Source organism: Misgurnus anguillicaudatus, chromosome 13 (assembly GCF_027580225.2).
Source record: "Misgurnus anguillicaudatus chromosome 13, ASM2758022v2, whole genome shotgun sequence".
NCBI classification, from domain to species: Eukaryota; Metazoa; Chordata; class Actinopteri; order Cypriniformes; family Cobitidae; genus Misgurnus; species Misgurnus anguillicaudatus.
This window is the reverse complement of record NC_073349.2, coordinates 15,034,634-15,054,414: the sequence shown is the minus strand read 5'-3', so window position 1 is coordinate 15,054,414 and position 19,781 is coordinate 15,034,634. Positions and strand designations below refer to the sequence as shown.

Genomic DNA, 19,781 nt, shown 5'->3' with positions numbered 1-19,781 from the left:
ATGGGGCTTTTGTACATAAATGAGTGTGACGTTTGTAACATGGCTGGATTCCTCATTCTTATTCATACTAACCACGAATGCTTATTTATGCTAAGGGTTATATGCACCACCTATGCAGGGTTATTGCAAATGCCCTTCCTGGTTTTAAAGGTGACCTCAACCACAGTGTTTTTACAGTGCATTTGGTAGTGTTTACAAATCTTTAATCAAACAGATGCACATATGTTGTGTTTTATCAGAACTATTAGATTTGTTAAATAACCGCTAACTATTAAAAAAATGAAGTGACTAGTTTAATAAATACTCTAATAATGCTAGGTTGTGTCAGTTCATGGTTTGGTAAAATATTGACAAACTCAACCCATTGATCTGCTCAGATCAATCCCAAAGTGCACCTGTGCTCATGAGAGCGTGCATGTGGGATTCACAGTGACTATAGTTGAGAAAAATGGCACTTTTATACGAAAGTTAATTGACTTTGACAGGTTTGTACCAAGTACAGTAAGTGAAAAGCTGTATTAAATATTAAAAAACGTTTAGACACACTGTCAGAAAAAAGGTCCAAAACTGTACATTTTCTGTCACTGGGGTGGAACCTTCAAAGGTAATTTTTTTTGTACATTTATGGGTATACAACACACTAAAATGTTGTATTTTTTGGATTACAATTTTATACTCTAAGGACCTATTGTGTACCAGATATATTTTGGTACAAAACCGTTATCTGTACCTTAACAATAGATCCTTAAAGGATTAGTCAATTTTCTTAAAAAAAAAAAATCCAGATAATATACTCACCACCAAGTCATCCAAAATGTTGATGTCTTTCTTTGTTCAGTCGAGAAGAAATTATGTTTTTTGAGGAAACATTCCAGGATTTTTCTCATTTTAATAGAAATTGCAGTTTCAAAGGACTCTAAACGATCCCAAACGAGGCACAAGGGTCCCACCCAGCGAAGCGATTGTCACTTTTGGCAAGAAAAATAAAAAATATGCACTTTTAAACCACAACTTCTTGTCTTCCTCCGGTCCTGAGACGCGCCAGCGTGACCTCACGCAATATGTCATCACGTCAAGAGGTCACGGATGACATATCGAAACTACGCTTCAGTGTTTACAAGTGTGGAGAAAGAGTACCATTCGGACGTTGTACATGGAAAAGGCATCCTGATCTCTGCTTTAATACAGTTTTCAGACATTTTTCATTGTGATTGTTTATATGCATTTAAAAGCCGCATTTTGAGGAGTTGAACGATATATCTTGTTGGGATGACGCGCGGGCATCTTCGTTTATTTTTATTTTAAAGTTTTGTACTTTATTTCTCGCCGTGCAGACGTATAGACATTTATAAATAGCAATGCAAACATAATAATATGTAGTTAGATGAGTAAGAAGAGTCTGAGTTAGATGAGATGGAGATATGCATGTGCCGTTGTGCCCATGTGTGCGTGTAATAGAGAGAGGGACGATGATTGATTCGTGAGCTTTAAATAAACACGGGTTCTCATCTCCAGCTGGGCCGTGGTTTTGAGCATGCAGAACTGTCAATCATTCAACACCTTATGCTCTAATGCTGCCCGGAGAGGTTCAGCTGTGTGCATGTCTGGTTCAATAGCAAATGACGGGTCGACAGACAGACAGACGGCAGGAAACCAGAGACAGGTAATCCCAAGTAACAATTCAAAGAGAAAGTTCTTCTCTTTGTAGACTTTGCGCTTTCATTATTCATCCTCTGTGTGTTGCAGAGTTTGAGAGTTGTCAGTTTTATCAGCTTGTAGTACAGTGGTTTTTGATTTATAAGCCTGGACTTAATTTTTATACATAGATATGTTTTCAAGTCACTGTCTGTTGCCTCTCTCGTGGTATACTAAAAACACAGAACAGATCAAATTAATGTATAAATGGGAGACAACTGTCTTTTAAAGGGTTTTCTATTGATACATAAAAAACATCAATGTTTTGATAATAAACAATTGGAATGGCATATTGGGGCTGCAACATGTTGCAACTAACAGCTATGATAAAACTTGTTATGCTAGCCTGACACATGCTAATTATGCCTTTTTTAGAGCAGAACACTCATTGAAATTATATGATTTTATAATGCTTCACACAAACACTTTAGACAATATGAAAAATTACAGTTGTAAACATAAAAATTCAGTTTTTTAAGAAGGAAGCCAGACAGCAGACAAATCCGGGCCCGATCCGCACCGGTCTGCACCAGAACTGCTGACATCAACACAGATCCGGTGCAGATCCGACCCAAATTCGTTTGCTGTCTGGGATTGCTGCTTTCTTCCAGAATAGAAGAGGATGCAATCTGAGCATGTGCTGTATGAGTTTCATCAATCTAGCTCATTTAAAAAAAAAAAGAAATCTAGCTCATTCCTAAATGGAGAAATAAGCTGTTGCAACTGATTCCGCTCTTACCTTTATAGATAAAATCTACCATCATGCGTACAGTAAATATGTTAAATAAACTGAGATTGTGTGTGATTACCCATGTTACCTGTTGTGACCTCTCAACCAATTTTTCTCCCTCCATTTTCTCCTCACTTGTTATACATGCTGAGAAAAGAGACAAACACTTAAACTCCTGTCAGCGTGGGGTCATTGCCAATTTCAACCAATTTATCACCCAATTTCGGAAAGGGGCAGTGGGGGGTGGAAATTGCGACTGAGTACCCCTCTATCTTTTCTTCAGTGTGTTTTTTCCTTTCCCTTTGTAATGTGCTGTCACAGTGAGCTCACCTGAAGCTAGAGAGACACTAAATGGCTCTGTATCTTCTAAAGAACACTCTGACCAATCACACTGAGGTACACTTCACTACCAGCATGCTTTGCTTTGCTTTGCTGTGTGTGTGTGTGTGTGTGTGTGTGTGTGTGTGTGTGTGTGTGTGTGTGTGTGTGTGTGTGTGTGTGTGTGTGTGTGTGTGTGTGTGTGTGTGTAAAGGAGAAAAAGCTGTTTCATTTATCTTTGATCTTTCGCTTTCTTGTTTTTTTTCAGGACATGAGGTTCGTCGAGAGGATTTTATTGAATGACGGGGTTGCATTATCAAAGAAAACAATTGCTGATTTTTTTTAACAGTGGGCATGAAGCAGTCTTATTAAGGGGATAGTTCACCCAAAAATGAAGATGTTGTCATTATTTGCTCAGCCTGTATAAATGTATTCTTTATTTCTGCTGAACATAATTGAAGATATTTGTAATCAAGCAGGAAGCAGGAACACTTCTGACTTCCATAGTAGGAAAAATATACACTGAAATAAATGATTCATTCAATTTACTCAATTTTTTTAAGGTAAGTGGTTGCAATCATTTTATTTAAGCTACATTTAAAAAAAATTGTTTACATGTAGCTTAAATAAATTGATTGCAACCACTTACCTTAAAAAAATTGAGTAAATTGAATGAATCATTTTTTTCAGTGTACAATGGACGTCAATGGTGCTCAAAAACTGCTTGGTTACCAACATTGCTCAATATGCGTTCCTTTTTGTTCTGCAGAACAAAGAAATAGTTTGTAACAACATGAGGGTGAATCAGTTAATGAAGGGGTCATATCATGAAAATCTGACTTTTTCCATGTTTAAGTGTTAGAATTGAGTCCCGAGTAGGGATGCAGCGATTAACCGGTTTCACTATTAACCGCGCTTTAAAATGTCACGGTTAAGTAACCGTAAAGCCTCCGCTACACCGCGTGTTTTTGTTTCACGCACGCACACACAAACCAGATCCGCGAACCACCAAGAGGCGCGTGCGGCATGCGACATGCTCGTTAGCGCACTGTATGACAAAGCTCCGCATTTAAAAGAATATGTGCGCGTGACACGTCTCTTGGTTGTTCGTGCATCTGGTGTGTGTGTGTGTGTGTGTGTGTGTGTGTGTGTGTGTGTGTGTGTGTGTGTGTGTGTGTGTGTGTCTGTGTGTGTCTGTGTGTGTCTGTGTGTGTCTGTGTGTGCGTGCCTGCACGGGTGCGTGAAAGAGCCACACTCCAATCGGTCTGTGCAGCATTAAAAACCTCCTCCTCGCGGATCAAATCCGGGCAAGGCTCCTGGTGGTCTGACTGTGTTTAATAATGTTGAATTATTTTAACGCGTTAATGATTTATGAATTAATAGCATGAGTTAACACGTTAATGCTGCCAGTCCAAAATGACTCGCAAAACCCAGTTCAGGATGACCCTGTGTTATTATTCGTTTTATATCATTTTTACTAATACTTCAAACAAATCAAAATAATATACATTTAGTTTTATAATATATTTATAATATATTATAATATTATAATATATATTCAGTCATAAAATTACATTTATTCAAAAGATCATTAAAATGAATAGCCTACAGGTTTCAAAAGGCACCTATACTGTTTAAGCCAAAGCCTGCTAGGTTATTATTATTATCATTTGTCCAAGAATTACAGAAACAAACTGAAAATACAAAAGAATTTAGCAATTGTTAAAAAATGAATTCATGTGATTTTTTACATTAATGTTGTAAAATAAATGAGTCCATAATAACCGTAATAACCGTACAACCGTGATTATTTATCAGACTATAACCGTACCATCAAAATCTATAATCGTTGCATCCCTAGTCCCGAGTGCTAGAAAACTACCTAAAAATGTGATAAAGATCAACCCAGTAACTAAGTGTGGTAAACCATTCTCTACAAGCATGTGAAAAAATAGGTCATTGAATTTTGGCTCCCCTTGTGATGTCAGAAGTTGATAATACTGCCCCTTAATCTGCACTATCCAATCACCGCGCTGCCATTTAGTGCAGAGATCAGCTCATTTGCATTTTAAAGGACACACCCAAAAACGGCACATTTTTGCTCAGACCTACAAAGTGGCAATTTTGCTATGATAATGCTATAATAAATGATCTACATGGTATTTTGAGCTAGAACTTCAGCTATGTACTCTGGGTGGGGACACCAAAGAGTTACTTGACATCTTATAAAAAGTCTTGTGATATGTCCCCTTTAAAGGACCAGTGTGTGGATTTTTAGCAGCATCTAGTGGTGAAATTGGGAACTGCAACTAATGACTCAGTCAACAGCTCGCCCCTCCCTTTCAAAATGCATAGAGAAGCTACAGGAGCTGCCACAAGACAACGTAGTGACAAAACGCGCTCTGTAGTACAGTTTGTCTGTTTAGGGGTACTGTAGAAACATCACGGCTACTTCCATGTAAGGGGACCCACGGTGTATGTAGATAAAAACGAATCATTCTAACAATACAGTTCATTATGTAAGGTCTTTATACACCACTGATAATATAGTTATGTATATTATGTCAAGAGATCCTTCTAAAAGTTACACACTTTTATGTATATACTGTATTTTATATACTGCCAATTGTGCCAAAGAATGAGAAATATTAAATATTTTATCCACCTTGATGGCATGTAAGCGTAATAATAAAAAATAGTTTTAAAATATCACACGAAAATTTTTTTATTATTATCAAATATAAATTTTACTGCGTTTTTGTAATATTTGTCCGGACATATGCTGAAAACAGCTCTGTTTTCTAAATAATCTAAAAAAAATTATATTACACTACACTACATGATTATATTTGATTCCACATTTTTTATGAATATATTTATATTTTCATTTAAATAAAAATACTAGTTACACCAATTGACACAGAATGGTTACACCACATTGACATTTTTGCAATTATCTCCCAAATATTCTTTCAAAATGAAATAAAACCAGAAATTTTCAATCAATCAATTTGTAAATTAATTTTTTTGAATTTCATTATATTTACATTTTAAATACTCATTTAGCTATGGCCATTATTCCTAGTTGTGTACCTGAATGCATGACCTACTTAATAAAATGTACTTTCATGTAAATGTGGATGTCATTTGTTCATGACAAATAAAATTGGTCATCTTTTAATACGTTCATTAGGTGGACATCTTTTGGGTTCTGAAAAGTAAAGTATGTTTTAGTACAACATGTTCTTTCATCATGAAAAGATCAAGTAAAGTTAAATTTTTCATCATGTTCCTCTTCTAAAGTGTTGAAACTCTCAGAAGGTCAGAGGGTTGGACACGGTCGAACACACAGTCGAAACCAGAAGATCTTTCCTCAGAAACATGTCCGCAGTGACTCGACCTTGTCTTGACTGTTATCAGAACAAACTGTAGAGCTGCTTCGAGTGTTTCTTATCCACATGAGGAGCATCACCTCGTTCCCTTAAATTTGAGAGTTATTAGCTAAGGGTGAGATGTAGAGAGGGAATGATGGGAAGTGGAAGGCGCTGTGGCCCACAAAGTGTGTTTAAACAGACAGCTACCGTTATTTTCTGTGAAGCCGACCAAATGAGAAAATATAAGATGAAAGACAGTAAAGAATCTGGAGATCACCATGGGTGAGTGAAATGGCAGGTGGTAAGCGAGAAATAAAATTAAAAAGTAAGAGAAGACAACGCTTATAGTAACGTCTGAAGGAAGGAAGGAGTTATAAGAAGAGATACTGTAACCTTGTAAACACTGAGTGATCATGGCATCTTATTGCAACAAAAAACAGAAAGAGACGGAGAGGATGCTGTTTAGACTGTGTGTTTATTGGTCAGAGACTGATGAAGCAGACGGCTCAGAGCGCTAATGCACCATACGCCTTTCCCAGCTGTTTGATAGCTAAAGTCATTTATCAGACCGTCCCTATATCTCGGAGCAGACCGACTCTGTGGGTTTGTGTCTGAACTCGATCTGACTTCTTTCACTGCTGCTTGTTTTGTTTTATTGCAGTCATTATGATACATTATGGTCTCCATGTCAGTTTTGGCTAGTCCCTACATGTTTCTAAGCCCAAATGGCCATGAGCAACACACCCCATCTGGCTGAACTCGAGTGAATCTGCGACATATTACGGGTGTTTTACAAAAATCCATGTAGGCCGGTTTCTGTTCGCCCTTGGCCCAGAGGAGATCTATAATACCCATGAATGGGAATGTTAGTGTTTGCGGTTCCCTTGAGAAATATGTGCTTTGAAATTTGCCTCATTTATTTCACTGGGTTGGAAGCTTTCCAAAATGAAACGTCTTACTGTATATTATAATAAAGTTATAATGAGGTAGGTGTGATTTATGTGTCACTGGCTAATTTGTTTAATTAAAATGTAATGCTGCATTTAAAGAGCCATCAATGGAGTGCTGTTTGGGTTCAAATGCATTTAAAACAGAGGCCAAACTTTTGCTGGCTTGCACCTCCGCTTTATTGATCATGTGATCTTGACCTCTAACCTTTGATCTTCTGTGTACAGGTGTGTGGCTCAAGGCTACGCGGAGCTGTCGCATGAGAGAAAAGCGGGCAGACTTCGTAGCCGGCTGTCTCGGCGGGCGGGTCATCGTTGCAGGGGGACTCGGTAAGTAACTGCTTACAAGAAAACATTGAATAGATTATGCAATCAAGATCAAATTTATTAAACAGTGAGGAGACTGCCTTTTTTAGTATTGCCTGTGGCACAATAAAGCACTGTATAAAGCTAATGAATTCATTATGTCAGGTTTTTATGGGTTAGTACTGTGCTTTAATGCCTAGCAACAGGAAATAAACCTCACTGCAACAATTTCAAAGCTCTTCTGAACCACTGTGTGAACTTTGCGACCCTCTTCTTAGATGCAGTTGGGTTGATTGGTCATTAACTCTGTGTTGCAGTGTAGTTTAAAGATGCGAATCAATTTTAACAAACATCCTTGTTACAGAAATATCAACTAGTCCACATGCATCTCTTCAGTCATGAGAAGAGTTTAATTGAAAAGCCACAAACCAGTACGGAATAACTGATGAAGGACTGGTGCATTATTAAAAATTGCTTTTTAATAATGCATTGCTCTGAAATTAATTATTCGGCTTATACCACGTTTACCACATGAGACGTTTTTCAGACTTTTTATCTCAAGACATATTCAGATTTTCATTCCTTAGCTTTTGGTTTCACATGTAAAAACATGGTATTTTCACACAATTTACTTATATGTATACCTCTGTTTTTATTGTCCTAAAAATGGGCTGATGTTTTCCTTGTTCTATGAAGTCCCTTCTTCAGAAATATGTATCGAGTTCTGATTGTGTAGTTTGTTTAGTGTGTTGTGATTCGATAGCAGCTTAGCTTGCCGTTAACTTAGCTTGCCGTTAGCTTAGCTGGCGACTGACGTATTCCTGTGGGCGGAGTTTAGTCAAAAAACTGTTCTAGTGACGTCATTAAAGCAGTAAGTAGAGGGCTGTAGTCCAAACCAGCCATTCGCTGTAGGCTTTTAAAGGCGAATTCTGTTAAAGGTGCAGTGTGTAATTTTTAGAAGGATCTCTTGACAGAATAATATACAAAACTATATTGTCAAGGGTGTATAAAGACCTTTTATAATGAACCGTTATGTGTTTATTAACTTAAAATGAGACGTTTTTATCTACATACACGAGGGTCCCCTTACATGGAAGTCGCCATTTTGTGCCACCATGTTTCCACGGAAGCCCTTAACGGACAAACTTTTTTACATGTTTGTCCGTTGACGGCTACCGTAGCTTCTCTATGTGTTTCAAAAGCGAGGGATGAGCAGTGGACTGAGCCGTTGGTTGCAATTCACAACATCACCACTAGATGCCGCTAAATTTATACACCGCAAATATATCGCCTGCCAGTGAACTTTGAGCTTTATCATTTTACAGGTATTATTTATGCTATTATAGCAAAATTAGACATTAACTAGGGTTTAATAAATGGGATCAGAAAGAACGTGACCTTTAACATGATAAAATAAAGCAAACATTTTGCTTTCAATCAAAAATATACAAATTTAAAATGACACACCAATAATTCAGGCACTAAAATAGTCAAATAACTATAACATTCCATCAAATTATTTTAGTTAATAATTATGAAAATTTTTGTTGTTAATGTCAGGGTAGCGGATGACGTCCCAATATGCTAAAGACCCAGAGGATGCGCTTGGGGGTTAAGCCCCATTTATTCTTTCACTATCTGCATTATTTTTGGTTTCCAAGCAGTAATGGTGTGACCAATTGTGTTTGCATGTGTGACTGAAAATAAGAGAAGAGTGTGTGCCGTTATCCCCCGCTCACAGCGGTTTTGGGCTTTTCACAGTAGTGATGTGATAACATGGACTAATTAAGAAACAATGTTGCTTTTTAATAACGAAACTACTGTGTTATTGATTGAACAGCATGCGGGAGAGAGCAGAGAGTGTGTGTTTTCCAAAGCTATAAAAGTAAAAACCACTAATATTTTTGTATCTATTTGTATGGTTTTGTAATTTACTATTTTATCTTTTTAAGTTGAAATGAAAGGCAATGTGTATAAATATTCATTAAATGATTCCTCATAACATTTCAAAACCACGATGTACAGAACATCACACAAAGATATAACAAGGCTGATATTCTTCTACTGAATCTTCGACTATTCGGGGGCACCCCTAATAAACATAATTGAAATCATCATTAAAATGTGCGTACGCATTTTACTCACACATATTTATAAAAAAATACACTTAGTATAATTATGTGCACACTTAGATGAAATCTACGTTTTATACATGAGGCTTTTGGAAGTATTGGCCACACACCTCCTGAAAAGTGAAGCCAAAAAGTTATGATTGCTCCCATGTGGCTGGCTGAACTTTCGGTCACAAACCATGTAAACGAATGGGACATGAGCCAGACATAAAAATCAAATTTCTTCAAATAAATTTTTCCCAAAGATTATTCTGTTATTTTATTTACTGATGCACTTTTAAAGTCTGTGCAGACTGATATTAAAGCATACAGCATACATGTCAACCCTCCCGTTTTTCCAGGGATTCTATCGTATTTTATAATTTTATACCGCCATCATCCTGTTTAAATAATTTCCTGTATTTCTCCCATATTTTGAATCGTTCTGTAAAAAATCCCACTGGCCTTATTTGATGTTTGCTACGTTCATCTCCGGTAAAGCAGACGGCAGTATATCTGTAACATATCACTCAAATGACACCCACCAATAAAACAAGAAGAAGAAGAAAGCTTCCCGAGGGAGAGTGGAGGATTGGTCTTGTGGCCTTAAATTGCGCGTGCTCGTTTAGTCTACGAGTCCAGAGGGTGTCCCATCTGTCATTTTTATCCCCCGAAGTGTGCTCATCAACGCCCCCTTTGCACCCTTCATGCGGTCAGCAGGCTTCACGCACTTTACTAACCCAGAAGTCCTTGCGAAAGAACAATCAGACCAATCAGACGACGAAAGGGAGGAGTTCACACTGATGGGCAACTTCTCTTCCTATTTCCGGTGTGACGCTCAAGCCTGTCCCAACATATGACTCCGGTGCGCCCTCTTGGACTCGCGTCAAGAGTCCCTAAGGTCTGCACTACATGATGTCATCAAAGTGTGGACTCTGATGAGGTCCACAAGTCCGGAGTGTGCCATTTGGGACAGACGAACGTGTTCACCTACTTCACGAGCAGCGTTGACGGGTCTACCGGTAGTAGCCTCCTACTATTTTCATTCAGGAAAATGCTGGGCTCGCAAGGTATCCTGGGTAAATTAATCTCCTACTTCGTTTTAAGCCTGCATTGGTCCTACTACATTTTAAGGGTTGATTCTAAGGGGAAAAGAGCACTCCGTCTTGCTCCCTAAAGTAATGGGATGTCCTACCCCTACACGTGCACGTACAAAAGCGAGGGTTATGGCAAAAATGTAGGGAAAGGGGAGGTATTGGGATGGGCCCTGAATATGGCACATTTTTAGTAATCTTTTTCCATGTTTAGAAATAAAATCAATGAGGCCAATAGAGAATTATGGTGTGTGTATGAAGGGTGAGTGTTTATTATTTATTAAGTTTGTGAGAATAGCAAGATTCTTTTAGCATGTCACATTCAAGCACAACCTTTTTCATGCCGCTAGCTCTGTCCTCTCTTAAAGGGACACCATGAAACTTTTGGCCACTAGGGGGTGCTAGACACGTATTTTTCACTTCTAGCGCCCCTAGAGCACACAAGCGCCGCAGCACTGTCGCAAAGGAAAGGAACTGGCCAACCTTAAAACTAAACTAAAAACTAAACATTTAAAATGCTAAACGATCAACATTTTGAGACAACAGGGAGAAACGCAGTCATGTTACAACTTTCTGATGAGGAACTCGTGGCAGAAGCCATTTCTCAATCTGAAGGTTGCAGCCTCCGGATGTCGTATTTCTAATACGTCATCAAGACTGTCTTATTTCACAATATTAACAATTACAAAGTTGACTATTATACTTAGTTAATCGTAAATTGTTGCAGTATGCTTATGACTTGCGAATGTAATGCTCAGTTTACCTTAATAAACCAGGCTTGATGACGTGTGCAGCCTGCATATTTGACCTCCGGAGGCTGCAGCCTTCCAATTCAGAAACGACCAGACGTATTTCCTTGCCTTTTTCCAAACAAATATTGTTGCATCCTCTCTCTCTCTCCCTCGCCACCAGGATTTTCCGCAATGGCGCTCGTTATTCCTCTTTTTTGTGTGAAAATCGCTCCAAATCCAAGTAAACCGATGTGTTTAGGTCTGCCGCTTTGTAATACGTCACGCGAGTGACAGCGGAACGCAGCAAATGAGGAAGAGAGAAGAGAGAAACGCTCGGATCTGATTGGTGAATGAATAGGGTTTGGTTTTACACTGTGAGCAAGTTTGAGTGCTATAGCATCCTGGATTGTAATGTAAATATCATAGACACAGTAAAAAGAAAGGTAAATACGTGAACACAGCATCTGAATACAGGGAACTATATGCAATATAATCGCCGTAATTTATAAAGAACATCGCATTTATGTATGAATCAACAGTTTATATAAAAAATTGCCTTTAAGGGGAATCGAACCCGGGTCGCCCGTGTTATAGGTCCGTGACACTAAAGACTGTGCCACAGAGTCACATAATAGAAACTGCTCTCTACACTCCTTAAGTAGCCTCCAGCAAAATTCACGTTAAAACAAATTGTGTGGAGGAAGTGACGTATGCCGTAAAGCAGTCGAATTTTGTAGTTTTTTTTTGTGCTCTGGTTACTACCACAAACCCTAAGTTTTAAAATACGAGTAAAAGTGATACAGACCCCGTCAGGCTATAGTAGACATGTCATTCAACCTATTTAAAGTCGATGTACTATCACAAGGGTCTTGAAAATGTATTATGAAGGTTGAAAAATTACATGGTATCACTTTAACAGTTGTGAGCATTACTGTCTCTGTCAACAGTGTTTATATTCTCTGCTTTTTCTCCTAAACTGTTATACACACATAGGGTTGTTTCACAATATTTGTGATCTCATATAGTTCAATTGTGTTCATATCAGGTAATAATATTTTTTTTCCCCTATTGCTAAACCTATCCCTCACATAAACTCGTTGACCTTTATTTATGATTTAATCATGGCATTGTGAGTTGGTCTAAATGTTATTTGGCAATTTCTCACTGGCAAGGACCACCAGATTTGCCCTTCTAATTTAGTTTGGGACATGTTTTATTAGATGTGCAATTATTATTATTTTTTATCTGACCAAGTAGTCAAACATTGGCACACACACTGAGATAACTGAAAGACAGGCTTAAAGGAATACACTCTAAAAACAAACGGTGCTAAATAGCACTAAAACTGTTTTTGGCTCGTAGTCATAGAGGAACCATTTTAAGTGCCATATAGCACCGATACCTGTGTAGAACCATAAGGTGCTATAGGGGTGCTATATGGCCCACGTATGGTGCTATTAAGCACTAAAAATGGTTCCTTTATGATTACGAATATGAAAATTCTGTCTTAATTTATTCACCCTCTTACCATCACAGATCTAAATGACTTTATTTTCTTCAGATGAAAACAAACAACTTTATCATAAAATGCTGTCATATTATCATTTTATAGAACGAATGTGTTAAAAACAACACATTAGTGTTAATTCTGGGACAACACACTAAATGCGTTGTCCCAGAATTTACCCATCTCTGTGTTATTATTGAAACAACACATTTTGTGTTACTTTTAACACAACATGTGTTATAATGTAACACAAAATCAATACAAAATGACACATAATGTGTTAAAATTACACATAATGTGTTAAAAGCTTACCGCACAATGATGTGTAAAAAATTAACACATCCTTTCTAAGAGTGTATGGGGCACAAAATGGCGAAGTTTCAAATAGCACATAGATCCATCATTTAAGCAATCCAAATGACTTAAGCAATACTCAAATATTGCATTTCACTCGAATCCAAGAAAGCTAGTAATTATAGTTTATGAAGTTTAAAATATGGATATTTTTCTTGCAAAATCACATCGATTACCTGCAAAAGATCTTTTTTAACCCCTCAAGGCCATGTGGATTACTTCTGTGATGGATTGATGCCCTTTTTTGTGGCTTTAAAGTAAGAAGTTGTTCCTGATCCCTGCTGTTATAAGCTTGGAAAAGCAATGATATTTACTAAAATAACTCAAAATTTGTTCAAAAGAAAGATGATGGACATATGTATCTCTGATTCCTTGAGGGTGAGTACATCATGGGGTAATTTTGATATTTAGCTGGACAATCGCTTTAAGTGGGTTACTAAACTGCAAAGTCAACAAAGTACTAAATGAGACTTAAAGATATTAGGGAAATGTAGTGGGATAGTTGGCGTTCAGTTACAACTGCTTTAGTTGCCATATTTTATGGGCCATTGCAACCCATATAGCTACTATATATGTTTTATTCTTTTGCATTTGTTTTTTTTTTCTACAAGATGGAGATTTTGGGGAGGTGAAAATCCTTATTCAAAGAGTAAATATATTAGCCTTGCAAAAAATATGTATTCGTGGCAACATTCGAGCGCCTGAGGATGAGTAGTAACACGCAGATCTCCACTAGAGCGGCAAAGCTCAGCTCGACGTGACACTTTCGATTACTGCAAGTGGATTCATCCGAGTGTTTGTTCTGTCAGGAAATTATGATAACAGTAGTCACCGCATCACAGCCTGTTCATGTCGTCCGCACTTCAATTTAAGTAACCATGGAAACTTAGCGGCAGGTACAGAGTGATCGTTCACCGTAGGCCTCGCCACCAAAGGCGAAAGATTGAGAGACGCTTTGCCCAGTCGTGCTGACCCTGAGGGAAATGAGAAAATGTTCCTTTACCGCGACTGTCGGGTTTAAGCCAGAAAAACCTGCATCTGTTTATTTATTTATTTATTTTGCAACATCTGAAGAAAAAAGTTTCCTGTGAGGCCTAAGCCAAAGAATCTGTAAGAGTTACATAATTCGAAGAAATCTGCATGGCACCACCTGTTCAAACGTGCTTTAGTCCCAAAACCCACCAGGTGGCATATGCTTCATCTGCAAGAAACAGCCGCAGCGTGTTTGTGAGTGTCGTGAGAGTGCTGTGGATGCTGTATGCTAATGAGGATGTCTTATTGATTGAATGCCTGAAGAGGATGTATAGGATTGTGTAATGTTTTCTGAACACCTGCAAGCTGCAACTAGCTCATGTACTTACACTGTGAAACTCATCTAAAGCTATGTTTACAAAACAACAAAGAGCTCCCCTACAGTTAAACATTTGATTTTTAACATTTTGGAATCCATTCAGCTGATCTCCGGGTCTGGCGCTAGCACTTTTAGCATAGCTTAGCATAATCCATTGAATCTGATTAGACCATTAGCATCGCCCTAAAAAGTAACCAAAGAGTTTCAATATTTTTCCTATTTAAAACTTGACTCTTCTGTAGTTACATTGTGTACTAAGATCGACAGAAAATTAAAAGTTGCGATTTTCTGGGCAGATATGGTTAGGAACTATACTCTCATTCTGGGGTAATAATCAAGGACTTTGCTGCCATAACATGGCTGCAGCAGGCATAGTGATATTACGCACTGCCCGAAAATAGTCCCCTGCCATTGAAAGTAACCTAGGGGGCTATTTTCAGACAGTGTGTAATATCACTACTTTGTCCTGTGGCGGCTATTATGTGCGTTTTGAAATTGAGGGGTGAGCTGTTGGTTGCAGTTTGCTCCCTCACCACTAGATGCTGCTAACATTTACACACACCACCTTTAACACAAATGCGTATGACATCACCATTACATTAAAAGCACCGAGTGAAAAAAAGCTGCCCCTGGGGATAAACCATGCTTGACGTCCATCTCTGATTGGTTTTGTTGTTTTATGTGTTGTCAGGTAACCAGCCAACGCCGCTGGCATCGGTGGAGAGTTATAACCAGCTGAAGAGGAGATGGGAAGCTGTTCCGCCGTTACCCAGCCCTCGCTGCTCATGTGCCTCCATTCAGACCCAAAACATGCTGTTTCTCATCGGAGGGGTATGCCAGGGTCCCAGCAATGCCGTGGAAGCCCTCTGTTGGAAAGAGACCGTCTGACACACATACACTTGAACAAATACCTAAATTCTCACATGCTGTAATCTCCCAAGCATACGCTCTGGAAACACACACGTGAAGAAGCCAAGAGGACGTGTATGTAAACATTTACAAACTTTTCCTGCAGGAGATGCGTCAGCTTTATACTTTGAAATTTGGAGACAATCTTCTGGAGCTTGTGAACGGTGTTCTGGATGGAAGACGTTTGGATCTTAGATAAGCAAAAATATATTAATGCATAACTCAACTATCATAAAATATATTTATATATAATATATGTGTTATTAAACATAAATTAAATAATATATACAATATTACATATATAAACTTTACACAAGATAGACATGTACACAGGAAAGACACACTAGACTCCAGACGCCTTTGAACTGTACAGCTACAGCATTTTTCAGTATCAAAGCAGGGTAACTTTCTGGCAAACTAAAGAGGAACTTAGGGCCATATCCACCAAGCTGCCAAGGCACCTGTCTTAAGGTAGCATGTTTAGCACTTTTTGTATTTTTGACAAACAGAGGATGTGCTGTGCGAGACCTGGAGGCGGATGCAAGCGTGTGCATTTTTGTATCTTCACGTGTGGAACATTTAGCGATGTTATGACTCTTATAATTCACTATTGCATACACTGTAGCAAGAGACGGTAGAGATGAAGAGAATGTAAATCATCTGGCCAATCAGATAAAAGAGTGTTGCGGGTTCAAAACAAGTTAAGCTTTATCGATTACCACATATAATCATTTGCACTTGTTTCTGAAACAAGCAGTTATTGGGTTTACAGTAATAGACTTATATTGAAGGCAGTCTCAACATGTTTTATTTAAAACAGTGCATTATCTAAATTACCCCACACACACACACACATACACACATTGACAGCTGTTGTGTTTTTTTTTTGAGTGTGTACGACTACATAAAATTACCCCAGCAAGTGATTTTTGCAGATTTTGTAAAAAAAAAATTCTTGCAACTATATTTTTGAGTTCAATCAACTTAAAAATTACAATTAATTTTAACTTTCTTGACCAATATGGAATTGCTATAAATAATTAAATTAAAGGTGCAGTGTGTAATTTTTAAAAGGATCTCTTGACAAGAATGCTAAATAATATACAAAACTATATTATAAGGGGTGTATAAAGACCTTTTAATAATGAACCATTATGTTTTTTATTACCTTAGAATGAGACCTTTTTATCTACATACACCGAGGGTCCCCTTACGTGGACGTCGCCATTTTGTGCCGCCATGTTTCTAAAGAAGCCCTTAAAGGACAAACTTTTACTAAATTGTCTCAGTCGATGACATGTTTTTCCGTTGGCGGCTACTGTAGCTTCTCTAAGCGTTTCAAAAGCGAGGGAAGAGCAGTGGACTGAGCCATGGGTTGCACTTCACAACCTCACCACTAGATGTCGCTAAAACTTACACACTGCACCTTTAAGTTGAATCATTAATTTATAGCAACGCTATACTTACTCGTCAAGAAAGTTTCAATTAATTGTAATTTTTTAGCTGATTAAACTTAACATTTTAGGTGCAAATAGGAATTTTACAGTATATCTGTACAGTGTTCAGGGATTAAAATAAATATTTGAAAAGCTCAGAAGCAAAATCTACTAAAGCCACCTCCACCTTTGACCAAAACCTTGCGACACGTATTATACGTTCATCAAATACTTTTCCTTCAAATCCACTTAATACCGACCTCAGGCCATTCAGAAATACCGGTTTGTTGGAAGAATCTGTTAAACGCCACATTGAATTTAAGTGCACGGCAGAAGAATTGGATGAACCACAGCGTGCATACATTGGATATCAATTGTTGAGTCGCAAGAGTTTTTTTATCAAATATATTAGGATATTGACTGGATTTTTTTAGCCGTTTACCTTTATTCCCAAAAAAGACAGTGAAGAGCGACTGGAGACTTTTTAGAAGTGTAAATTTTTGACAAAAGCATGTATGCACTTAGAGGGTTTTGCAGCGAAAGACCACTTAATGTTAAATACCAATAAAATTACTAAACTGACATAAAAATAAGGCATTTAAATTACTGACTAATAATCTTTTAATTGCTATTAAAGTTTTTTTTGTATGTGTGCTCCCTGGGAATAAAACCCATTATCTTTGCATTGTTAATGCAATGCATCACCAATTAAGCTACAGGAGGAATATAAAATTAAAGAGCAATAGGCAATTTATATACAGTGCTAATCAACAGCATACTAGTTGTTGTTTACAGAACTTATCTTGTTTTAATCCCTGAACACTTCTTTAATACCAGCCACGTCTTAAAAAGCTGGATTAAAGTCTGATTGGAGTAAACTATTGACACCACCACCTTGTTAAAACGAGCATTGTTAAACACCTCAAAAACACAGGAGATGTTCCCGCTTCAGTTTAGAGAATGTAGTGCAACCGTTGAATCCACAAATGATGGCTTTCTGCCTTTCGGGTCATATTTAATTAGAAGCTAGCTCCTTGGGGTAAACGCTAATTAGATCTAGTCGTTGTGTTTGCAATAGAAGGCTCGCAGACAAGCATTAACTGTTTCTGAGTGACCCATTTACACAAGGAGGGATGAATGCTCTTAAGAGACATGCCAGAGCTCATTTTTTGTAATTTCGATGAGCTAAAACCTTAGATGCAGACCTCACATGCCTTGCTTTCGGTTCACTTGTGAGGGCCCTTCATTCCCCCCGCCCATGATCTGACAAGCGTATCGGGTCACTGGGTTTATTTAGCATGCCGAACTTGTGCATGTCAGGAATTCGGAATGAATTCAGGTGCATCTCTGCGATGACAGGTCAATACAAGTTTGATTTATTTGGTCTGTGTGGGTTCTTATAAATATCTGTTTACCATGAGCAGCGAAGTGACAACCGCATACCGATTACTGATCACATTGTGGTCTCAGATGGTTTGATAACCGGTTGTTAATTGGCAAAACGATGCCTGAAGGTGTAGTAAGACCTTCATACATATTCATACCGAGTTATGGAGTGCTTTGAGTGCGTACGTCTGTTTGTGTTTTTCGGATAGGGTGGTAAAGACCGAAACTGTTTTGAATGTGCTGTCTGACAAAAGTGGTTGCATTCAAATGACACATGCTTGCTCACAAACATAAGGATCAAAGCGGCGAACACGTACAATCCACATTTAGATTTATTTTGATTTACGCCTCCCTAATGACTGTGATATTGTGCTAGCTGCCGGCGGTCTTGTGCAACATGTCACAGCGGAAATGCAAACCCGTGATAGATGGATATTTATGGAGTCATGCAACAGAAGACTGGGAGATGTAACATCAGGAGATGAGCAACTTATTTTTATTTTATTTTTTTGGTCACTGGTGTTGTATTATTTTGGACTCTGCTGCAAATTTACTCTAGATTAATATCTCTTTTTTTATTTAAATGTCACTGAGTTCAAGCTCCTAGCACTCCAGGGACTGCTGATGTGTGAGATGATCTGAAAGAAAGATAATGCAGAAAGAAATAAACAGCTATGTTTTTTTTATACAAATTCTGCAACATCGCACATAACTCATCTCGTCTCATTTAAGCTGACTATATAAAATAGAAACACTATAGACTTTGTTTGTTAGTATTTCTGAAACACTCAGAGGAGAATTTGCATTTTCAGTCTGTGATTTCTAATTGGTTTTTAGGAAGGTGGGTTTGGATTTATGAGTAAAATAAGGTCTGTGGTCACTGGGCTTGAAGAGGCAATCCTCTTTTGTTTTAAGGAACATAAATTACACACAGTCATGACTCTTAACATGAATAATAAATGCAAGTTGCTTGTGTTTATGTGCCCAATGTTCAATGCTTCAACCCAGCGTTGGGTCAGAAAGGCACAAACTCAGCTGCTAGTTTAAAACCTAGAAAATGTTTATATTTGACCCAATAATGGGTCAAAATAACCCAGCATTTTGGGTTAAAACAATCCAACATTACAACCCAGCGGGTTCGGTTCGTCTCTTTTTGACCCAACACTGGGTTGAAATAACCCAGCATTTTGTAACCCACACAGATTGAAATCCTTATAAAGCACATTGTCAGCAACAATGTACTATAATGTTGAAGAACATAACAGGAAAGTCTCTTAAAGCAATGTTAACAAAACCAAAAACCAAACAATAAGTGCTGGATTATTTTTTTTTTAATCCACACTATAAAATGTTCTTAAAGAGGCAATCCTCTTTTGTTTTAAGAAACATAAATACACACAGTCATGAGTAATACATGCAAGTTGCGGTCGCCGACTTCTCTTCCAAGGGGTGCGAATGCAAAATATGTGTTTGGAGTGTCGTGTGTGAACCATGTGCATCGCGTGTTTTGTCGGAGTGGGTGCCTGCTGCAC

The 19,781-nt window shown here is 38.0% G+C and overlaps 1 protein-coding gene across 2 annotated transcripts in view; it reads left to right on the top strand.

The window, feature by feature from the left end:
* klhdc8b (kelch domain containing 8B) overlaps positions 1 to 19,781 on the top strand; it is a 154,282-nt gene extending 134,501 nt beyond the window's left edge. For both annotated transcript variants that reach the window (XM_055188122.2, XM_055188120.2), the window contains 2 exons: positions 7,293 to 7,394; positions 15,210 to 19,781. In XM_055188122.2, the coding sequence (XP_055044097.1) occupies positions 7,293 to 7,394; positions 15,210 to 15,406 (299 nt within the window). In that variant the 3' untranslated portion in view covers positions 15,407 to 19,781. The remainder of the gene's footprint in view (positions 1 to 7,292; positions 7,395 to 15,209) is intronic.